The sequence below is a fragment of the Falco peregrinus genome, chromosome 6 (assembly GCF_023634155.1).
Source record: "Falco peregrinus isolate bFalPer1 chromosome 6, bFalPer1.pri, whole genome shotgun sequence".
Classification (NCBI taxonomy): domain Eukaryota; kingdom Metazoa; phylum Chordata; class Aves; order Falconiformes; family Falconidae; genus Falco; species Falco peregrinus.
Window position 1 is genome coordinate 38,707,297 of NC_073726.1, and position 22,209 is coordinate 38,729,505.

At 39.8% G+C, this 22,209-nt stretch overlaps 1 protein-coding gene and 1 long non-coding RNA gene across 5 annotated transcripts in view; one reads left to right on the plus strand and one right to left on the minus strand.

Annotated features, from left to right (window-relative positions):
• The window catches only part of SRGAP1 (SLIT-ROBO Rho GTPase activating protein 1), a 150,440-nt gene that overhangs the window by 52,529 nt on the left and 75,702 nt on the right, over nucleotides 1-22,209 (minus strand). For both annotated transcript variants that reach the window (XM_005242074.3, XM_005242072.3), the window contains exons 2-5: nucleotides 21,440-21,635; nucleotides 18,693-18,855; nucleotides 10,103-10,165; nucleotides 75-257 (exon numbers count right to left, since the gene is read on the minus strand). In XM_005242074.3, the coding sequence (XP_005242131.1) occupies nucleotides 75-257; nucleotides 10,103-10,165; nucleotides 18,693-18,855; nucleotides 21,440-21,635 (605 nt within the window). The remainder of the gene's footprint in view (nucleotides 1-74; nucleotides 258-10,102; nucleotides 10,166-18,692; nucleotides 18,856-21,439; nucleotides 21,636-22,209) is intronic.
• LOC114013461 (uncharacterized) lies at nucleotides 9,725-21,584 on the plus strand. Of its 3 annotated transcripts, XR_008747790.1 has the most exons (6): nucleotides 9,725-9,818; nucleotides 12,269-12,505; nucleotides 16,481-17,432; nucleotides 18,630-18,755; nucleotides 19,754-19,834; nucleotides 21,496-21,584. It is a non-coding gene; the product is annotated as an uncharacterized LOC114013461 (long non-coding RNA). The 3 variants fall into 3 exon arrangements; XR_008747788.1 differs by having other exon boundaries at nucleotides 16,481-18,755; XR_008747789.1 differs by lacking the exon at nucleotides 12,269-12,505 and having other exon boundaries at nucleotides 16,481-18,755.

Sequence of the window (22,209 nt, forward strand, 5' to 3'; positions counted from 1 at the left end):
CTAAAATCATGCTAAAGAATGTCAGAAATGCACTGAATTTACTTCAAATGAATCTAAATAAAAGGAATATTTACTTTTTCCTTCATTTTTTCAATCTTTTTCACAGAGCTCCGTCTCTGGTGCCTTTCTTCTAGTCGAATGTGAAAAACAGGGTCCCCTGACCTCCCAATCTGTTTTTCTTCTTGCTTCTCTGCCTCCTTCAGTTTGCTTTCTGCACTGATGCTCTCTGCATGATACATGTGGTATGTTTTCATGACCTGCAAAAGACAAGAGTCAAAGGAGAGTTAGGAGAAAATGAAAATACAAAGGTATCTACAAAAAAAGTCACGGGGTTGCTGGGTAAAATGTTCTCTTATACATGTGAACCTTGGATAAGTTTCTTAGCCAACAGAGACTAAGGACTTCTGGTTGCATTTATCTTTTCTAATTTATTTAATAGTATCCCAATAGGGATTTTTTTTTTCATTGCTCTGATAGGGAAGAGCAAAATCCTTCTTATTAAACTTCAGGATTATTGTCTTTAAGTGAAAACCTGAAATAAGGAGCAATAAAACTAAAGCCATATCAGTGCCATATCTATCTGACTTCCTCAGAGCTAAGTTAACAGCTCAGCTGTGGACACTGAATGTTTGAAAGCGGAAGAAACCTCAGCACTGAGGAAAGAGGAAGGAAGCAGGAAGCCAACAGGAAGCTTTGGTCTGGGAGCACATCCCCAGCCAGCTGGGTGGCTGTCCACAGCCTGGGATGAAGTGGCTCCCAACTGTGCAGCCAGCAGATTGGGCACAATGTAAAACCAGATGACAGCTGGAGAAGGAGTTTCCTGGTAAATATGTCAGACACTTTCCCCATAGCCCCCCAGTTAATACCATTATCTTCCCTTTACACACATGCTGGCTCTGCAGCCAAGAGAGCTTGGGCTGATAGCCTGCAAATATGCGCTTGCACAGACCACAAAGAAGGAGAGGGACCGGTTCAGCCCAGTCCACCCTTTCTTTTTCAAGCAAGAAAAGCCTCAGCTTGAATGCTGTGTAGTGGGCAGCAAGCAACCACAAACCACCCACCTCTGCTGGGGAGGGCTGTCTCTGCCCCCTTCCAGAAAAGAAAGCCTCTTCCCACTGTCCCCAGCCTTTTGCTTTATTTTGTTGGGGTTTTTTTGTTTGTTTTGTTGTTGTTGTTGTTATTGTCTTAAGTTTCAAGCAAGGAACAAAGCAGGAAGGTATCCTCAGGCGGATGGCAGCCTCCTCTTTTCTTCACAGGGTGCCAGAGCTCTCACCAGCAGATGTTATCTTTGGGCCAAGGCCACGCAAGCCATTTACATCTCCTCCAAAGGACACAGTCAGGGAGGAATCAAACTGGCTGTTCCTTCCTCAGCAAAGCTTTGTGTGACCCATGGGAGAGATGGACTAGATTGGGGAGCTGCCCTGAAATACTCCCTAGGGAGAGGAGTACTTTTTGTAACTGAGTAGTCAGGCCAGGCTAAGGAGCATCCATAGAGTGGCAACATGGGGGACACTAAAGCTAGATAGTGCAAGTTCACTGCAGCATGGCTTAGTGTGGATTGACACAAACCAACTGCACATTGTGTTGGGTGATGGCTGAACTGATGCATATTTAAAGTCCTGTGCAACAGAAAGAACCTTTTAGAGAGTTGCAATTTTGCATAACCACGTATGTTATGCCTATGTTATATACCATAACTGTGTATGCCACTTTAATACTGATGCCATGCTAATGATACAACTGAAATAGTATTGATATTAAAAATTAAACAGGCAACTTCAGTAACTTTCTGTAGGAAGGTAAAACAGTTGGAGACGCCCATCAAAAAGAGTGGCCTTGTTTTAATTTTTAGAAACATATGTTTACAGCTCTCTGCTGAAAAAAAACCAAGCTGCCTGGAGCAGGGCTTAGTGTTGCTGCTGCTGCTGCTATTTTACAGCACAGTTGTGCTTCAAGGCCTGACCGGAGTGCAGAGCTCTCTGCCCGAGCACTGCCTGCACCTGCTGGGAACAGCCGCTGCCCCAGCAGCTCAGTCTACACGGATGATGCAACAACCAGAAGATGAACAAAGCCAGGCTGGGAAGAGAAGGCAAGCCTGCAGAGCTGAGGTCTGCACGGTTCCTGGCTTAACCAAACGGCATGTTCAGCCTCCTATATCCTGCACTGTTACAAAGGCGTTCCTAAAGTTGTCAATAACTGTGCCTTGGGGTTCTAACTCATACAGCCACACGGAAATAAAAGAATTACTGCAAAGAGAAGAAATGCACTTCTTAAAGAAATGATTTATAAAGTAATTCTGAGAAGCACAAGAGATATGTCTCTATTAAAAATTATGGGAAAAGGAAATTAAAATCAAGGTTTTGTCCTTCTCCTTTGTCCTTTTTATTCAGTTTTTTGAGTGCTTCTTTACAGAAGGCTACAGGAGTTTGCTTTTATTTTTTTATCATTTGTTCTGTGTCAGCTCCACAGACTTTTTAGTTGGTGGGACAAGACTAACCCATGTGTCTTACCACCTAGAAAAATTATTTTCTTTTGTACTCTCTGTTTTTCTGCCTGCAAAGGGAACAATAATATCTCACACTTTCCTAACAGCACATCTCAAAGCATCTGACTTAAGTGGTGAAGCAAGGATTTGTTCTGCTTGCCAAAAGCAGTAAGCACTGAAGTTTTTCAAACAGTATTTCCGAGTGCCACATAGCCTACCCAGCCAGGCATAAATGTCCCTCTGCAGTGGCTATGAGAATTCAGCTTGCCTCCTTGTTGTGTTAAGGAATACAAGTGTATCACTACTAGCTCTCACCAAGAGGCTCAGATGTCTCCATGCTGACTCTGCTAACCTCACAACACTGAAGAGTATTTCTTCCTGTCACTGCCTGCTTACAATAAATATGCTACTAAATCCAGACTGTCTCACTCCACACTGTTTGAAAGTCAAGTTTTGTGTGAGAACTACATGGAGCTTATAGTTTCTATCAGGAACCAAGATGTCTACTTGAAATCCATGTTCTCACAACAAACTGTGCACAAGTTCTTGGTACAAATTCCTGAGATAACTAAAATTGAAAAAGAAGCCCTCCCTTTGGCAGTGTTCACAGGGCTGGACAACAGTTCTACCCAAGCCACACTAGCTTAGAAATCAATACAAACTATGTACAGAGATGTATTTGACTCCTGTCCAGTTTATGTTGATAGCCGTGCTTATCTCATGCACTAGTGACATCATTGTTTTGCAAGCCTCTGGGGAAAGCTGACAGCTCCAGCCTTTTCCATGATTTGTCCATGTTCATGTTTTTTAAGAGCTAATTTTGTAGCAGCTAACTTAAACTTGAGAAAGCACTAGAAAGACACACATGGAAAATAAACGGGAACAGGCTAGGGAGCTGGCTATGAAGTATTTTAGTGCACACTTCCTCAACAAATTACCTTAGAATTTGGATGCTAAATTGCATATATGACCCTTTGCCTTAACATTATACCATCTTTTCTCCCTGGAATTTTTAAAAGATTGTTAGATACTGTAAAAGACAGTAACAGGCTTGCCTAGTTCTTGTAAAGAGACTTACTGTGTGAAGAGTTCTGAGATCCACAGATGCCCGATCCGTGAATATGTAACAGAACCATAGATCCGTTATTCAAACCACAAACAATCTAATGACATAAGCAACAGTGCTTGTCAAATGTCCACCAAACTGCTGAACTGATAGACTATCTTGTGAGAGTATCCATCACTGAACTGACTTTAATTAGTCTCCAAAGTGCTTATTGATCAGCCATCAAGCATGCACTGAAAAGAGAGAGCAAGGTCGTAATTTTGCAGATGCTGAACTGTCGTCATGGCATATGCTGCACTTCTCTGCTATAGTGAACAAGAATTGCCAAATGCGTACTAGTATCTTTCTAAAATAAAATGGTGAGTTTATCTCCTATTAATTTAGCAGGTTTATTTTGCAGATCCAGTGATGTAAAATATAGATTTCTGTCAGATAGCCAAGTCAGACTACAAGCAGATAAAAAAAGACTATGCTACCCAAACTATACACTCTCCCACTTGTAGGTGACAGACTGTTCACTTAGTGATATAAATGTTTCATTTTGTGTGCCAAATTTCCAGCAGCATTCGTAAGACCTCAGCAAGCAGGCTTAGGGCAGAAGATAGCAGTTGTCACAGTGAAGGGCACAGCAGAGTAAGCCCTTAGATAATTACTTCATTTAAACCCACAATTGTTATCTGGACAAATACATCAACAAGACAGTAATTAGTGCTGTACTTCTGTGGGCTACAAGAGAGGAATGTTTCCGCAGCAGGGCGCTGGCTTTCCTTTTCTGCATGAGTACTTCTTTTCTACAAAACTTCTTAACCCAAGGTACTAACACTGAATGCTACAAAGTTAAAATATATTGGAATTACCATGTCCTACCATGCGCTTTATTTTTTAAATAAAACTGCATAATTAAGAGCTTTTTCACAGTGTTTCTCAGGAAATAGGCGTTTACCAGAACAGTAGTTGGTGCCTGTTGCAATTACTGTGTTTGAATTGTTTCAGAATTGTCTCTGCTAAGTTTATGAGTTCTTATTAGAAGGTGGAGTTGCAAGGGATTCTGTAATTCAGGTTAGCCAGTACTTTCCCCAAGAAATAAGTAAAATCTCATGCAAATTTTACTACATCAGTGGCCTCTAGCAGTTAAGTAGGCTCAGCACTAGCTGTTTTCAGCATCCTGTTCACTTCCAAACCAACCTCTGATGTGGTTCTAGGAATTGTCACAGATACACTACTACCAATACAGAATGACTGATTTCACCTTCTTAGATCTCTGGTGTGCTACAGTAAATTGAACTTAACTTTTCTGTAAAAAGACTAGATTCTGTGTTATTTCAGCAAAGAAAAAAGAAAATCTGGCAGCAACTACCTTGAGAAATAAAACAGCCAAGATTTCTAAAGAGTAAGATAAAGCAATGGAAAATGCAAGAGGCAAAGCAGCCCTGTCTTGCTTAATATTGAATTGTTTGCTTTGGACTGTCCCTACTTCTTCATTTTTCTGAAAGCCTTACATTTGTATTGCTTGTGAAAAGTGTGATGCCAGTAGGAGTAATTTGGAAAGCCAAGTGGGAGACATGAAGATGCATCTTTAATATGTGCATCACTTTTCTCCACCATTCAGCTTCACCCTTATTACTGAAGCAGCTCTGTATTTTTAGCAAACTTGCCACCTCATTGATACCCCTCCATGACTCCTTTAGAGGTCATTTATGAGTATGTCCTGACACCTAAAAAAATCCAGTAGAGACCTCCCTTCATTGCAAGCAAAGAGTCTGCCTACCTTCTGTTTCCTACCATTCCAAATCACTCAGACGTTATTGCCATATTCCAGTCCTTGGTTTGATAATACAAGGTATTTTAGCTTTCCAGAGAAATAGAAGAGAAGTTTGACTGGGGAGTGCTCTCTCACAAAGATGATCTATTGTAAAATCAGTAACTTGTTGCCTCTTTCAAGTCAAGATGTAAGATTTCTAAATCCCTCTGTTCACAAAAAATACCAACCCAAACCTCCTACAGTTTTCAGTTTCACCAGTTTTTCCCCCTGTAATTTCCAGGAAATAAACTCTGCTCTGTGACACCACACAACTAACTGGGCTCCTCTTTCCCCATCCACGCTCACTCAAAAGATACACCTCACTCTAGTTTCCATCGCTTATATCCTTACATAAAACATGGGACTAATTACTAGTCTACATCAGGTTAATGTGTAGTAGGGCAAGGAGTAAGAGAGGAATGCAGCAGCTGGGATGCCACCTGAAAATACTGACTGGCTGGCACCGCCAGGGAGAAACCATTCATAATTGGAAGTACTCGCCACTTGCGATTTATTGCACTTGCAAAGATACAGAATGAAGCTTAGCTATTCAATTGTTTTTAGCATGATCACTTGAATCATAATTTAAGAACCAGTGCATAAAATACTGACATTTGAAAATATAATCTCAAAATGCATTTTTCACTAGTCATATAACACACAGAAAACATATAAATAAGTAACATAATGTGTAAGAAAATCTTCTCTATGTGAAAGAGATAGAAAATGAAAAAGTTTCCCTTACAAAATTCTGATTATTCTAGCAAAGTAAGCCTGCTTTGCTGACAGGTTCTCAGAATATCTTCTGAAGTTGTGGTTCACCTGCTCCTGCTCTTATTTTTGAACAATCCGATACATGATGTGTAATTTTAATGAGGATGGGACAAGTCAACGTCAACGTCAACACAAGCTAAGCTACTCCCAGGGAATAAATGAAGACCTATGGTACAAATTTCCTATTTCCACAATAATTCCTAGTAATGAAAATGGGAAAAGGAATTAGTTACATAAAGTGTAAGCAAGGAGAAAGATCTCTTATTAGTGTGCATTTTTAAAGAACAGTAGGTATTTAATACTTCAGAGCATCTGATTATTTTTTTTTACATTTCATTGCAGTTCTGAGTTTTTCCACATTAAATAAGCAGCCAAAATGCTTTCTAGTCTCTCTCAAAAGGCAGAGGTTAAAACTTTCACAAGTTAAAAAATATATTTGAGCAGAAAGTTTTTTAAATTGAAAATATTCATAATGTACTCTTAGTGGAAGGTGGCATGTCTCTACAATTTCTTAGTAATTTCTTATTTTCTACTCTTAGAGCAGCTTCTTCTTTGCAAAATCTACAGCACTGCTTATTGACTTGCTGGATCTAAACCCTGTGAAAACCAATGGACACAACTCCCTAACTACAGCAGGTTTTAGATTTGGCCCTATGAACAGGTTAAACAGGATTTTCTGAGGCAGAAGTGGAAGACTAGATATTCAGAGATGGGTCCCAAAGTCACCTTATTTTTCTGGCACCTTCTATGATACAAAAGACTAGGACACTTGATACAACATTATCACCAGAAAAAAAAAGTCAGTTATTATTCTGATACTTAGTAGCTTGTATTTGAACCCACCCAGTAAAAACATCTGGACCAAACCAGTAGCAATTCCTTTAAACATCCTGTTTATTCTGGATCATTCTAGATAAACTGGTTTTGAGATATCTCGTGCTTGAGAAGTCTTGGTGAGGCCTCAAGTCTGGCTGGCATGCTAGAGATGGGTGGTAAAGCTTCTCATCATTTGGGTTTGAAACAAGCATTTAATCCAGGCCTTGATCCCAAAGCATTAGAGAAACTCAGGAACATGCCGTCTTAATTTGTGTGTCTAACAGACCCACTCCTCATCCGAGAAGTTCAAGGAGTAACAAATAAAACATGCAATTTCCTTACGTTGGCTACATATCTGTGCCTCAGAATAAGTACTCTTACTTTAGCTTTTAGCGATTTCAATTCTCTTCTTTTATTCTCTTCAATGCACGCTTATGCACAACTGTTTGGTTTTTAATTCTGAAAGGGGACCTCAATTTAGACCTTTCTTGTAAGATATGGAATGATGATAAGAAGTAAACAAATTATTAAACTTTTCTTCAAACACATTAAAAGCTCTGATACATTCTCCTCACTCAAAAGTTTTAGACGTATTTAAACTCCAATAAGGCTTCATATTTTAAGTTACACTTCATGAAGGCACCATTCCTTAAAAAAAAAACCAACCCAGAACCAAATAGTAGGGAGAGACTTCAATATCAGTACATTATTCACAGACTTGAAACTAATTTGGTCTCTTTTGGACACAAAAATTTATCTCACAATAGTAAGATTGAATTCCACCACCCCCCACCCACCCCCTATAAATCATAGGGCAAACAGGAACATGATTTCTCTTCGTAAGTGACTGAGAAGCATACCCCCTGGAGATTAAAATTGTAGACGTTTGTTTTGGTAAGGCCACTATGATCTTATTCTGTAAATAGTAAATGTCACAGAATTAAAAACCTGTGCATGAGGTTTCCATCTGTCTAGATATTGTTCTACCTTTATGTACACAAGCAGCTATAATACACATATGCTGATGATCATTCTAAACACGCAAGCAATGGAACAGATGCTACCCTGCACCATATTGTCACTTTACTAAAAGTGGGCTGTATCTGGCTAAATGTGGGCATCTACACCTGAGCAAGTCCTTTGCAATCAATGAAAAGCTGGACAATGGAGTTAACAGTGTAATCATTTCATCTGAAGCAGATGCTTGAATCTGATCAGACAAAGGGGTCTGATCTCCCCATATTAGACCTCCAGTGACTATAACTGGAATCCAGAAGGCAAGCAATGGTATTTGTACCTACACTGCAGATGTCTGAAAATTAGGTTAAGTAAATTCCATCCCAAGAAACCATCATGCAGCAGTAACCTAATTCAAATTGTGCATGTGCTTTGTGCATTAACTTCAAAAAACTTCTTATTTTACGAAAATCTTAAAATTCTGAGAAAGGAATTAGCATTCACTGGAAGCTGTAACATGGAAGTTAATATCTGAATAAATCTGTAGCCATCAGGGGGAAGATACAGCGCCAGTGTGAAGAAGAAGAAGAGTGAAAATACCGAAGTCCGGTCTTGCAGATTTTCACTGGTGATTCAGCAAGTATTTCAGCACATGCTTCACTGTTTTCCTACCCTGAGAGCACAGGCACTAATCCCGCGCCTCGCTAGGCACTGGAGTTATGCAACTGTTTAATTGAAACAAGACTGTATCTTCAGGGCTTACTCACCGCTGAAGCCCCACTTGTGCAATGGCTCCTATAGTCGCTGATCCCCTGCAGCTGTGAGCTGTCTGCGGCTATCACTACTTTGCAGAAGCTGATCCCAGCATACCTCACTGACTACAGGCCTCGGCCAACAAGGTTTTGCAGTATTACACCCTACAAAATCAGTGGTGATTCAGAAAAAAAACAGCCCCGAAGAAAAGCCCTCAAACAAACAAACAAACAAACAAAGCTCAGGCATATTCCAGCTGTGCATAACTACAATCCAAAAGAATGCAGGGCAGTGAGAGAGGTCTAATTTTCTTTGGATCTCCTTTTTGCTGCATAAGTTGTTCTTCAGTGCCAATGCTCTTCAACCCATCCACTGATGGATGCACAGTTCTCCCCAGATCAAAAGAAAAACTGACAAGATGTACAAAAGTAACATTTGACTGATCTCTGCTTGAGGGAAGCTGGTCTCTGGTATCTTCCTAAACTTCCTTAAAATCACAAATTGTTCCTTGATATAAATGGGGGGTGGGGGATGGTCCCACAAATTTTGAGGATAGGGAAGGGAGCACTTTAGAATTGTTATGCAGGGTACTGGAGCATAGATATTTCAGTTCTTCCAGTCAGAAAAGATAATTTAGATGTACAACAACCTTAACCAGCAGGAATCAACAGATTTTTATAAGAGGTAGATGTTACCAGTTCCTCTTCATTTTATAGCTATGTTTAAAAAACACCCAGTAATTCTTGCTTTCTTCATTCTCAGAAAGTACCCCCTCAAAAAGTATTTGGGAAAATAGTTATTAGGTAGACAAGACATCATTCTGTAGTAACAAGTTGTGTAGATGGGTTTCAAATAAGAAAACAGCTTTAGACCTAACTCCTTTCAGAGTTTTCAATGGGTTGGCAGCAGCTTGCTAAAGTGCTCATGGTATTTTTTTCTTGACCTTTCTAAATGGTATGGTATACAACCCTCTATTTTTCATTATTTACTTATCCCTTATCAGGCGGCGGGGGGAAGGGGAGGCGGAAGGGCACATAGGTAACATTTAGACAGCACAGCACTGGATCTGCAAGCACCTATGATTTTTACTGAGTGTAGCCCATGAGTTAAACCAAGCAGGATGTCAGCATGGACAAAAACAAGGCAGAAAAGGAAGCTTTGCTCTGGTAAGCTCTGAGTAGAAATGTCTCATTAATAATCAACAAAACTTATAATAAACTAGCTTAGCAGAGTCTGGGGGGAAAAAGGGTTGAAGTAAATAGTAATCCTGAAAGCATTAGCATATGTATTCTAAACAAGTGAGCAGTCTTCCCAAAAGAGATAGTTTAGACTTGTGTAAAAGACAAAAATAGGCATCTCCACTGAGGGGTATAAAAGGCCACTTAAAGCTTATAGCAGAAGTCTGATATGGAATTTGTATAAGATAACCTAAGAAAGTAACTGTACTTACTGTGTAAAGCTCGTTAAGTACTTTCATTAAGTCTTCATGAAGTTGAAACGCAATCTCTTTACTCTGTAATTAGAAAGAAATGATCAGGAAAAAGGCACAGCAAAACTGCAGCGTACATTTGCTTCTTAACATTCGCACTCATTGTTCATCCTAGATAGTGAATGCAACATTGGTCGCGATGACACTGCTCTGACAGGATTACAGTACGCTAAAAATAATGTTTCAGGGATGCAGAGGTAGACAGATAACATAACATTTAGAAGACTTCTAAAATGAAACCCAGAAGTAATTGGAGAGGTTTTCCCAGGAAGGTTAGGTGCCAACAGATACGGTGAAGTTCAGGATTAATGCTATAAGCCTTTTTAATGGAACAAACTGTGTACTGTTTTATAACTGCCATGATACATACGAAAACTAAACCATGTGGAATGTGATATTCTAGAGGGACAACCCACCCAATTTTACATCTAAAATAGTCTTTGTTTCTCAGCACATGCAACTATCTAAATATTTATGCAAGAAATAACTGTGGCTCATCTTTGAAACAGATACCCAACTGCATAATATTCCACAGAGTGGGCTGCTGAAACAGCTTTGTTTAGCTTTTCTGGACTGTGTCTTTACTTTCATCCTGACCCAGAAAAAAATGAAATGCTTAGCAGCAGTTAATAATGAAAGGAAGTTTGTCAAAATATGAGTATTTAATTGGAGTCTCATTCAAATATATTCCTTTGTTAGCTGTCCATAGCAGTTCAATCAGATGAAAATTGTGGCAACTGTGCAAGAGTTGAAGGCATTTGTACCACAGCCTTTGGAAAACAGCTATAGAATAGAGCTACGGGACCTGGCAAACAGCCTGGCTGTGTTTCTTCTGCTACTCTCAGAGTTGTAACATCCATGCTGGAAACGTCAGCTTTTTCTTCTGTGAATAAATTGACAAGTAGCCTAGCTTCTAAAAACTCCAATTTCATGATAGATAACGGCCTTAGCTATGAGAAGTACTTTGTATATGTATAGGAGCCAAAGGAAAATCCTCAGGGACAACTCATCCCCAAAGCTGCTAACACATACTTGGCCATCACTAAAACACCTGCAGGACTAATGTTTTCTGAATGAGACTTTCCAGTGCAACACCCACGTACGAGGAGGAACTACGCCACACATCCCACCCACTGTGTCTTCCAGGAGGATGAAACAGACACATACAGTAGCTGGAATAGAAAATCTTGATTTTTTTCTCCTATTCCTACTGTCATACTCCTAACTCTGGGCAATATTTTAAGGAACTAGCCATATCCCTTATTAGCATTCACTCCAGTCCCTATACGCAAGATGATTTTTAACTGACAAGAACCTAGAATATAAATTAAAAAAAACTTCAGTGAAATTCTTGTATTCCCAAGGGCATTAGCTGTAGTAGCTAAGGCACAGTGAGAGAGACGCTCTGAAGCCAAGTTACAAAGAACTACTATGAAACTTTCCTTATTGCCCACACTTTTCAAAGTCTGGTGTTTTTCATGTGCTCTACTACTGAATTATCTAAAACATAAGGCTTACTACTGACATTTCTTTGCAAATATCAGATTATTTTCATCTAATATTAAGGACAAAAATTCATATGCATAACAGTGCACAGAGTGCTTGTAAAGAATTGTAAAAGGACTGCAGACTTGCAAGCTGCTGTAGGGGAACACAGTAAAAGCTTCAGCAAAAATTTTGAATTGCTTTTCATTGCTTTACATTGGCACCCTGCCTTTAAAAGTCAGCAGCACAGCTCTGACACAGCTTACACATTTCCTCAAAGCCCCAAGAAGCAGAGGCCACCTGTTTTCTCTTGGATAGCTGCTTCTATAGTGCTGAATATGAGTGGTCTTTTTTTGTAATTTATCAGAAAGAAGGACAAAACATATAAATAAGATGGCTGACATTAAGACTGGAAGATGGAAGCATACACGTGTAGGGAAAAAAACTGTAGACAAACTCCATCTTCAAGCAATTTATCTCTTTCAACTATTGGTCACTACCATCTCAAAGCTGATGACAACACAAGCCCAAAATACAGCAACACAGATTCTAAGGCGGCATGCCTTAACCTAGCAGTGCAAAAGTTTATTTGAGAAGATGAGACCAAAATCCACAAACCAATTTTCTCTTTCCCTTTTGTAGATTTTGTTGTAAGCAAAGCATGCAGCAGTTCACCGAAGGACGCATCCTTCTTTTCTGCTCTTCAGTTACACCTTAACGCAAATAAGACACCGGATGAGTTGAGGATTTGGGGAATGATCACTGTTTGCTAGGACCCATTTCTTCTCTTTGCTCTTGTAGAGCTTTATGCCGCACTGAAGCACAAGCAGTCCAGCCCCCGGGATTTACTGGCTACCATGCATACATGATCTCTTCCAGGTAACATGTTGATTGATGGTAAATTTGAAGTGAAGGGAAAAGATCACAGTAGAGGAAGGAGGGAGATATTTTTAGGAAAGGAAAGTAGGCTTTAAAATGGGAAGCAAAAAGACAGGGAGGGAGGGAGGGAGGGAGGTGACCAACAAAAAGAGTAAAAATTAGGAAGAGACAGCCTAGCAATGCCACAGGATCACAGAGGAGTTATCCTTCCACCAGTTCATCTGGGGATCCAACCTGCAGAGCGTGTCTGTAGTGATGGATAACATGTCAGTTGCTGCCACTTTCTGATGAAAGATTTTGTAGGAATTGTCCAATAAAGATCAGGAAATTTGGTTAAGCTTAGCAGTATAAAAAGGATTTACTGTAAAGAACCAACACATTTTACATTAGCATTTAAGATCAAGAAATACTGACTCAAGTGGCAAATGATACAGCTTTTAGTGTGTAATATATAGCATGTTAGAGCACCAGATAAGAAGTGCATTTATTTTCAGTGGTTAATGGCTCTCCTATTTCTCTTTTATGCTACCTATTCCCTGCAGTACTTTAGTATGTTTGAACTGTGTGCTCCTCTAGGAGCCTATCCTCAGGGTAGCCAAACAATAGAATGTAAGATGCAGCACGCATTTTCCTGGAGCTGAGTTGATAGGTCTGATCAGGCTATTAAAACCTGACAATCAATCACTGAGGTGCTTCTTTACTCACTATGACTTAGAGAAATGTATTAGCATCTATTAACCAAAAGAAGAAAGAACATAAAAATGTTAGAGCACATGCAAACTCTTGCTAAAAATATTACATATGTTACTAATCTGGTTCAAAGCATTAAGAAACATTGGCATATTTTTTTCACCTGTTAGTAGGATAGATCACGCCCATGCAACAGACAAATAAGTGTACCTAAACCACCCTTTCAGTATGTGCTACCTTTCAATACATCAGCGGTCCTACTGATGTTATCAAGATTTACATTTATGGATTAATGCCTGAGAAACTTCAAATTTTATTCCACACTAATACCCTTTCATTGAAGTATGTATGAATTTTCCCATCCATTTCAGTTAGAGCATAACTGGGCACCCAAACTTTACTCTTTTGGGTTTTTCAGTGAAATTTAAGAGTCAGTTCAGTTCTTCCTGGAACTCTTTAGTGTCTGTATTTAGCACACACAATGCTACTCGCAGTTACATCATTTAGGGAAAATATTCTATGACTATTGCTTTTAAATGAGTCTGCTGTAGGTCCCTGGGGGAAGTGATGTGCAAACCCTTCTTTTAAGGAGCTTTCATGAGTTGCGTTAACACTGACAGAACCAACTTATAGTAAAATTTTGTCCCAGATTTGCTGGTCTATAGCAACAAATAGCTCTGCTATCCTTTTAAACCTTTAAATGTTTAAGAAAATGTTTTAGATGCAAAAAATCTCAATATATGCCACAATTTTTATAACATCGAATAGATTTGGCAGGTAGTCATATTCCTTGTTAATAGCCAGATTATGGAACTAAAATATTTATTGTGCTTGGCTTCTCCAGCATCTTTTACTGTAAACACTGGAAGATATGTTCATCTTGGCTCATTATGGTTTCTGTCCAAAGAAAATACATGTTTATAAATTATAAATATACAAATCTGCTTAAGGATTTTGTGGGTATGTGTTTATACAGTTGATTATTAATGCTGGGGTAACCAGAATCACTGCATGAAATGTTCTGCATAATACTTTTCCCTTCTGCTTGACATTTTTCCTTATTACTTTATTCTTTAATTGTTCCCATGAGGCCATCCACCCCATCTGCCTGAAGAAACACGCAAGCATACAAGGTTTGAACTCTGCTACTTTATGTTCGTATTTTTATGTGCAGCATGAAGGCCAGGCATGAACAGCAATCTGTACTGCTTTTATATGCCAGCAACTAAAAAGAACTTAAGTGCCTATCTGGAAGTATGAGGCCTGACGTAACATCATCAGATAAATGCCACAAAATCTCTGGACTAGATCCTATCTTTGTCCTGCATTTAGTACATTTAAACAGATGCTGGTTCCTGACCCTTGGAAAAAAGAGCTCCCGGGAGAACAAAATTAATGAGTATCTACATGTTAAGCAGACCAGTCTAGACAGGAAAGCTATGTACAACCAGGTGCCTGAATACAAAATATCCTGGCCCATCAGAACATATATGGTAGAACCAACAGGGATGACTTCACCAAAGCAATCCAAATGTTGAGACAGATGTATAGATGCACACAAAAGGAAGAACCAGAATGAGGAAGAACAGACAGTTGAGACAAGGGTAATGTACAAAGACCAAGGGGTACAGACACTCCTCATCGCTACATTTCATATAAACCAACACTGGGTACAACACACCTTTTACAGGACTACAGAAAGGGGTTGCTACAGACAAATGACTTTGTGCCCTACCCCACATAGGAGACATCAGCAGGAGAGGGAACAAAACAATACTCTACTGGTAAGCATGTCCAGGAAATGATGAAATTGTTTGATCTTTTCTTTACGACAATTCAATTTAGGCTAGCATACAAACAGTATCTCTCTAGAAAATGTTGGGCTTACTTCATGGAAAAGTTTCATTTGAGGACCTAAGTGCCCACCAGTGAGGTGGAAAAAGCCACTAAGGGCTGCCGCCGAGAAGCTGAGTAAGAAGCCTCATCCTCTTGGGAGGAGAGGGGAGGAGAAAAAAGAAGGAGCAGAAACAGCCAAGAAGCTCAGAATGACTTTGCTGTTGTCTCTCTGTATCTTTCTTGTGAGCAATAGGGCAATCCACTCAGAGACATTTTTCCCTTCTGCAACAGGCAGATTGAGGGTTCAGAGCAGGAGAATGGAGATCTCCTCTGTAGACTTGGCATAGTTACTCTCCAGACTTGGAAGTAGAGTTAAAGCATCTCCAAAGATGCAAGAAGCTGCTGCCAAGACTGAGGGAGAAGTAAACCAAGGTGATAATAGTGATGCATAATACTATTAGGTTGATAAACTGGAAGATACATAATTAAATGACCTAATTATTGAATACAGAGAAACTTAATTAGCTGGTATTTGGAAATTACTTAGAAAGATATTAAATGCTCCTATGTGCAATGTTGTGAAACCCAGGAGTATAGATATGTTAGAAGGGTGTATTTCCTGCTCCTGACCATGGACTGCAGTAAGATATTAAGCATGCACTTGTTAACCTTCATTTTTGAAATCTTCACGTTACTGCTGTTATATTGACTTTTATTACTTATAAGAGAGAAAGTACATATTTCACAGAACAGTATGATCCAGACTCCAATGTAGAAGTACCTGCAGTCTCTGGTTGGTCTTTACTTCAATCTGAAATCTGCTAACAGTGAACAAATCCCATAGGCTTTCATAGGGATGACACCCACTGAGAGTGATTATAGTTCTCTCCAACAGAATTTTATTCCAAATCCAGTCTTTTTCAAAAGTAACGTACAGAAAGTGACATAAATTGGTTAAATATTCTATTTCATGTTTACAGATCTTCAACAAATCCCACAGCATTTTCTTCAGGGAGAATAAGATTTTGATGGAGAAGAGTGTTGGATGTCATCTCTTTTATTTTAAGTGCCCCTTCTCTTTGCTTCTGTGACCTCTTTCCAGTAAGGGGGACTATAGTACAGGGCATGTGTTTTGCACCTGATCTCTTTCTGTTGCCTGGTGGACACCCATTGAGCAGTTTTGAGACAGTCTGTGACATACCTTAAGATGCTTTTTCACATCTGACAGAAATTACCACAGAATCATAGAATAGTTTGGGTTGAAAGGGACCTTTAAAAATCATTATGGTTGAAGCTGCCCATTTGGACTAAACATAGATGTAGGCAGCTTATGTTCGTCATCAATAAAACAAGCCAATTTGCCAACAGCTTCACCTCCTCCACAGGCCTTGGTTTTCTCTCTGTCCAATGTTGTTCACCTCATTTTATAACTCCTTTCCCTTTTCACAGAAGAGAAACCAGAGCTTCATCATCATTCAAGGTATAATCAGTTCAAGGTATTCAAGGCATAAGCAGCTGGTATCATGCAAGGTATAAGCAGCTGGGAACTAACAGCAAATAAATCACCAGTACTATGCAGCAAGCACCACAGCGAGAACTGTGCACCCTGGGACTCAGTGGAAATACCAGCCTTCTCCAACAAGTATTGATTCCTGATGGACTGTCCTAAAAATGTGTGCTCAGAATTGATACTGGTGAACAGCCGCTGCCACATTCAGGCCACACACCCATGAAGCTCACTTACGCCATGCCAAGGTGCGGCGTGTCTTCCTGCCAGCCTTCCCCTCACATTATCAGTCTGGCTCAGGTGCCTTCAAGCGGCTCTTGGTGATCTCACTCTGCCCATCCTCCACCTCAGCTAACAACTGTTTGATGTGACTCTATCATGCCAAGTGTTAGCTGTCAAACCCTGCTGAAGGGTAAGATAGGGCTGTTGTGAATCTGGGCTCCACTAATGTGTGTTCCAGGTTGTATGCAGCAGGACTCCCTCAATTTCCTTTCTCTTCTTTCCCTGTAGAAGGTCCAAGTCAGGAATAAAAAAGCAAGAGCAGCTACTTGCTCTTCTTCAAGAAACCGTGCTAGGAAGAGAAAATTTGAAATGTTGCACCTTCCTGGACACAACATGGAGTGAAGAGATGAGCCTGTCAGGAAGATGGGATGATATGCCTCCTGTTAATGCACTGAAAATGTCCCCGTATTTTCCTCCTCCTGAGAGATAAGCTGCAGCAATCTGCATTTATAAGTTATGAGGAGTAAAGAAGGACACACACTTCACAGAAAACTTCAGGCATTTTTGTACAGTCCATCTGGAGGAAAGGGAAGGAAAAGCAAGATTTCCAGTGCTAAAGAACTGAACAAGCTAGTCTAATAATGCACACTTGGTGAAGAAGAGATTTCTGAGGTATGACATAAACAACTGAAAAACTATTCCAGATTCACTACTTAAAAATTTCTACTGGTCCAAGCAAGTCTGAGATACTACACATAGACAGTACTGTAGCACACTCAAATTGCTTTTCCTGTTATCTCTTCAACTTCTATAATAATCTTCCATATTGATAAGTTTAGTAGTTTGTGAGCTACAGTTTTATGCATCAGACCTACTGTACGAACAGACCGTTACTGATTGAGAAACTATAAATCTCAGCTCTATCACTGTTACAGGTTTCAATCCACACCAATGAATTTGATTCATGTTTTTACCTTTTTTTCCTCCAAGTACAACCTATGTGCTCCCTAAATGATTCTTCTCCCCACCACATTGCTATCTATCTAGGATTGTGGTCAGGTATATTTGAAATCAGTTCCCTACTTAGAAAATATTAATCTGGTACCCTTGCTGTCATCTAGTCACACACTTTACGTTCTTTAACCTTTATTCTTTTTGAACTGTATTTTCTATGATGCTTGCCTACCAGCATCCCACTGTAACTGATGGATATGCATTTATAATCTATTTTTATTTCGGAACATTATAACAACAATGACTGCAAACACATTATGTAGATCTCAGACTAAGGCTGCCTAGAGTGCTTGCGTAGCACAAGAGGGATTTACACACTGTATGTGTTATGAAAACACATAATGGGCATGTACAAGGACAAATGTACAGAGACAATGCTTAAATGATCTAATAGAAGTAGTTATCAAAAATATATGTTTATATTTAATATTGGGAAGGAAAGAAAACGCTTTTAGGAGAATTGCAGCATATACTACCACCTTTACGCCAAGGTACTGCAAGGCACACTCTTACTTTGGCTTGAATCCATTTCTCTCATGACAGAGTTACAATGAAATACAGTTTTTACAAATAATTCATTAATACACAGCATTACTATTTTGGGAGTCCTAAGTGAAAACTGTTCCCTTTCTGCATGGGTAGACAAGCATGCTTTTGAGAGAAGAACAGCCTTTTTTCCTGCCTTTTGGATATTTGTGATTCAGCTCTTAAGGTCACCAGCATATACAGCAGGTTCCCAGACATTTCAGCACTAAGGATTTGCTCTGCGAGAACAGTCATGAAGAATTTATATGTGTGCTAAAACAGATTTTATGCTACGTGTGCTGAATCTTCTCCTCAAATGCTACCTATTAGGACACTTCTGCCTCACTCACGCATCTCACAAGCCCAGCTGGAGGACTGCAGGGGAAGCATTACCTTCTTGAACATTCTGGTGGAGTCTTCACTTATCTGCATGAACCGCATGATCACATTGTTCAGGTAGATATCACTCAATGTTGCATGGTCTTTGCTTTCTCTTCTCACCTGGTTCAGGAGTAAGTACCAGCAGTTCACTGGTGACAAGAGGTTCTGGTCTTTCCTAAGGAGGAGATACACATGTATTATGTACAGAAATGAAAAAGTTACATTATTAACACAAACATATCCTTAACATTTACAGTCATAACTTGCTGTGTAAAAATGGCTGCTTCTGAACAGTCAGATAATCCATTCTTGGAATAACTTGGGTTAGGTAAGCTTCAGATCACTTTTAAGACATACTCTACAAATCCCATGAAGCGTGGATATAAAAATATAGAAAAACCGTAAGAATTCAGAGCCACCTGAGAGTCTAAAAAAACCCTTGCCACAAACATTACAGCTGCTTACAGGTGGAGCCCATGTAAATATTCAAAATCAATAAATACTCAAAATCAATAAACACTCAAAATCAATAAAGGTCACTGCTGAAAGAGCAACAGTAATTAATTTTTGACATTAGAAATAGGTAAGCACTGCAAGCGCATCCCAAATCCTTCATGAGCAAAATTGCAGATGTAGCTGTTTCACTGTGACGGATTTGTATAACTGCTATAAAAGTAGAAGGAAATATCAGAAGCATACATATTCTGTGATCAGCGTTCATAAATTCACAGCACTCATAAATATACTGCTACTGCCAGTCCCAGATGGTTCAATTACAAGACAATCAGCAGGACTGGACTTTTTCCACTGCGGTCCAGTTCTGAATTTCCTTGACAGACTTTTTGCATTGGAGGCCCACGCCAAGCTTTTAATATTACAAAAACTGAAATCACAGATGACTTCTCATTTCTTTCAGCAACTGTTTCACAAACAACAAAAGCCTATTTATGTGCTTTTAAATGTACATTATGATTTTATTAAAATTTTAATTTCAAGTTTGCCTTGCAACTAAGTGCTCTAGAAACTTGCTGCTCTTTTTTTTTTTTTTCTTTTTCTTCCCTTGTCTTGTGCAGGTTTCTTCTATAGTCAAAGGGATCAAGCACATGAAGATAAAACAGCCAGAGAAACTGAGGGAGAAACTCCTTCAACTCTTGGTAAATTGTTCTAATAATTAACTGTTCTCACTGTTAGAAATATGCCTTTTAATTCCTCATCTCATTGTCTACCTTTAGCTTTCATCCTCAGAATCAGAGCAACAAGAAGTGATTAATAGACAAAAGCCTTTTCTTAATCATCAGTGCCTTGCTATGAATCAGAAGTGAGTTAAGGAGACTTCCCCATTTTTGGTTGGAGATGGACATCTTAACAGTGTTACTCACAGCAAGGAGCTTCAGGGTTTTATCAGCCAGGTCAGCCAACAGAAGCACCCCTGAAGGGCTGTGCTGACCATTAAGCTTCTGCACGTCCCAAAGCCAGTCCCACAGATCTTCCTGCCTGTTCTGGAGGGAATGGTGGGAACAGCATAGGGGACCACCAGCTAAAGTGACTTTTGCTGCAACCTCTTCTCAAAGCAGAGAATTGCAGAACAAAGCCAAAGGCAGGGCTCCAGTCATAACCCCTGTGCACATCTGCCAGTCTGGATTTAACATGTTTAAGAATGAGGAACGATGTTTGTATGAGCAAGGCGAAAAGATTTTGCCACAAGCTGAATAAATGCCAGAGCTCGCTCTCTGAAGTAGTGACATATGCAAACATTGGTTATTTCAGAGAAGCATTGAGTCACTTAACTGAATTTTAAGAAATATATGTTACTACTCTTTGAACTGTGCGAGATGTATTTGGATTAACCTTTCCTTTGCCAGATGTGTTTGGAAAAGACTTTTTTTGTGAAACAAAAGCTCTGTCTGTGTATCTCTAGCACAGCACTAACTGGACAGTGGAAAAAGGTACTCATTTTTCAGTTTTACAAACACAAAATATAGCATAAAAAAAGCATAACAGGGTCAGGCAAATGCATTCATTAATCAGCTCAAGTCAGGAAAATAACCATGAGACTATGCCAGCCAGTAATGCATCTAAAACACTTTGGAAAATGTGCTGTACGCACATTTTGCCAGACACTACCTGACCCTTTTGTTTTGCATACAAGTTATTAGGCCATGAAAGGGATACATTACATTGTAAGCAAGGCATAACATTCACATCATCTTCATTTCCAGGAGTAAGAGGAGTCAAGAGGTAGCACAAGGTCACATGCAACAACAAATCAAAATAGTTTTTCTTCTTAATGGCTTTTTTTGCCAAAGTTCTTGTCTTTTTTTATTATTATTTTTTGTAATGGTGATTGACCTTCATTTAGACACTTCCAAACCCTATCAACTCTACTGCAACAGATCAGCATACAGCTTTCAACCCCTTTTGGGGCTCTGCATCTATTCTAGATACTGTATGTATTTTGGGTGGTTTAAATTCCATATGGTAGGTTAGCGATAACATTTGTGCAGCTTACCTTTTAAGAAACTTGTCAGAAGCTTACACGAATAATTGCAGAGGGCCAAATCAACAAAACAGTATTTAGGCACCTGTGTACCTTCAACAGCAATGAGAATTCTTATGCTGCTAAATAGGGGTGGGCATTTAGAATATACCTTTGAACCTGGGCTCAACCTAGCGGTACTCAAAACCAGCAGAAGCAGAGAGTGGTGTAGCACTCCAGCAACGGCTAACATGGGGGTGAGGGGGTAGGAAATCTCTCCTACTTGTACTGCTGATGATCCTTTGTACTTCTTGTTTTTGCCATGAATCTCTCTGCCAGTTTTTCCAGGTTTCGTGAATACTCCATCTCTATTTCTGACTTCTTGCGGAAGAAATCCTGCAGATCCTGAAGAAGCTGCACTCTCATTTCAGTCTGCTGCTCCAGGCATTTCTGCTGCTCGATGAGTTGAGCTCGGATCTCTGATGAAAGAAGCACATAGGCACTCAGGTCAGCAAAAACAAATAACTGCACGTTACCAGCCAAAACCACAAATACTCCAGTGTACTTCAGCGTCATAGCTACATGAGCTGGACCTGGATTTCAGGTCCTGTGGTGGGACACAGCAGTGGCAGCTCTCATTTCTGTCACCACATGCTTACGCCCCAGCATCCTCCCACCCATGGTCTGTCTCACAAGTGGCTACAGCAAGGGCTCTGCTGGGCTTATGTGAGCAGAATAACTGCTGCCTCCTTCCTCTCCCATCTCTTGCTGGCCTCTGGCATCAGCACATCTGGCTTGGAGTTACCTCCTTGCAGCAAATGGTGTGCAACCGTTTGAGCACCAGCTGCCTCTGCTCCCCTGAAAAATGGCAGGATAAACAAGCACCCTTTGGGCTGGGATCAGCTTGCTGACTGACTCCCAGGTGGACCATGCTGGTTGGTATCATCATGTACGCCACAGAAACAATCTTATGATAAAATCCGGAGGCATTATCCATCTTAACTGTGCACAGATGAATTTCTGTATCTGCTCCATTTCTGCCAGGGAGGGAAC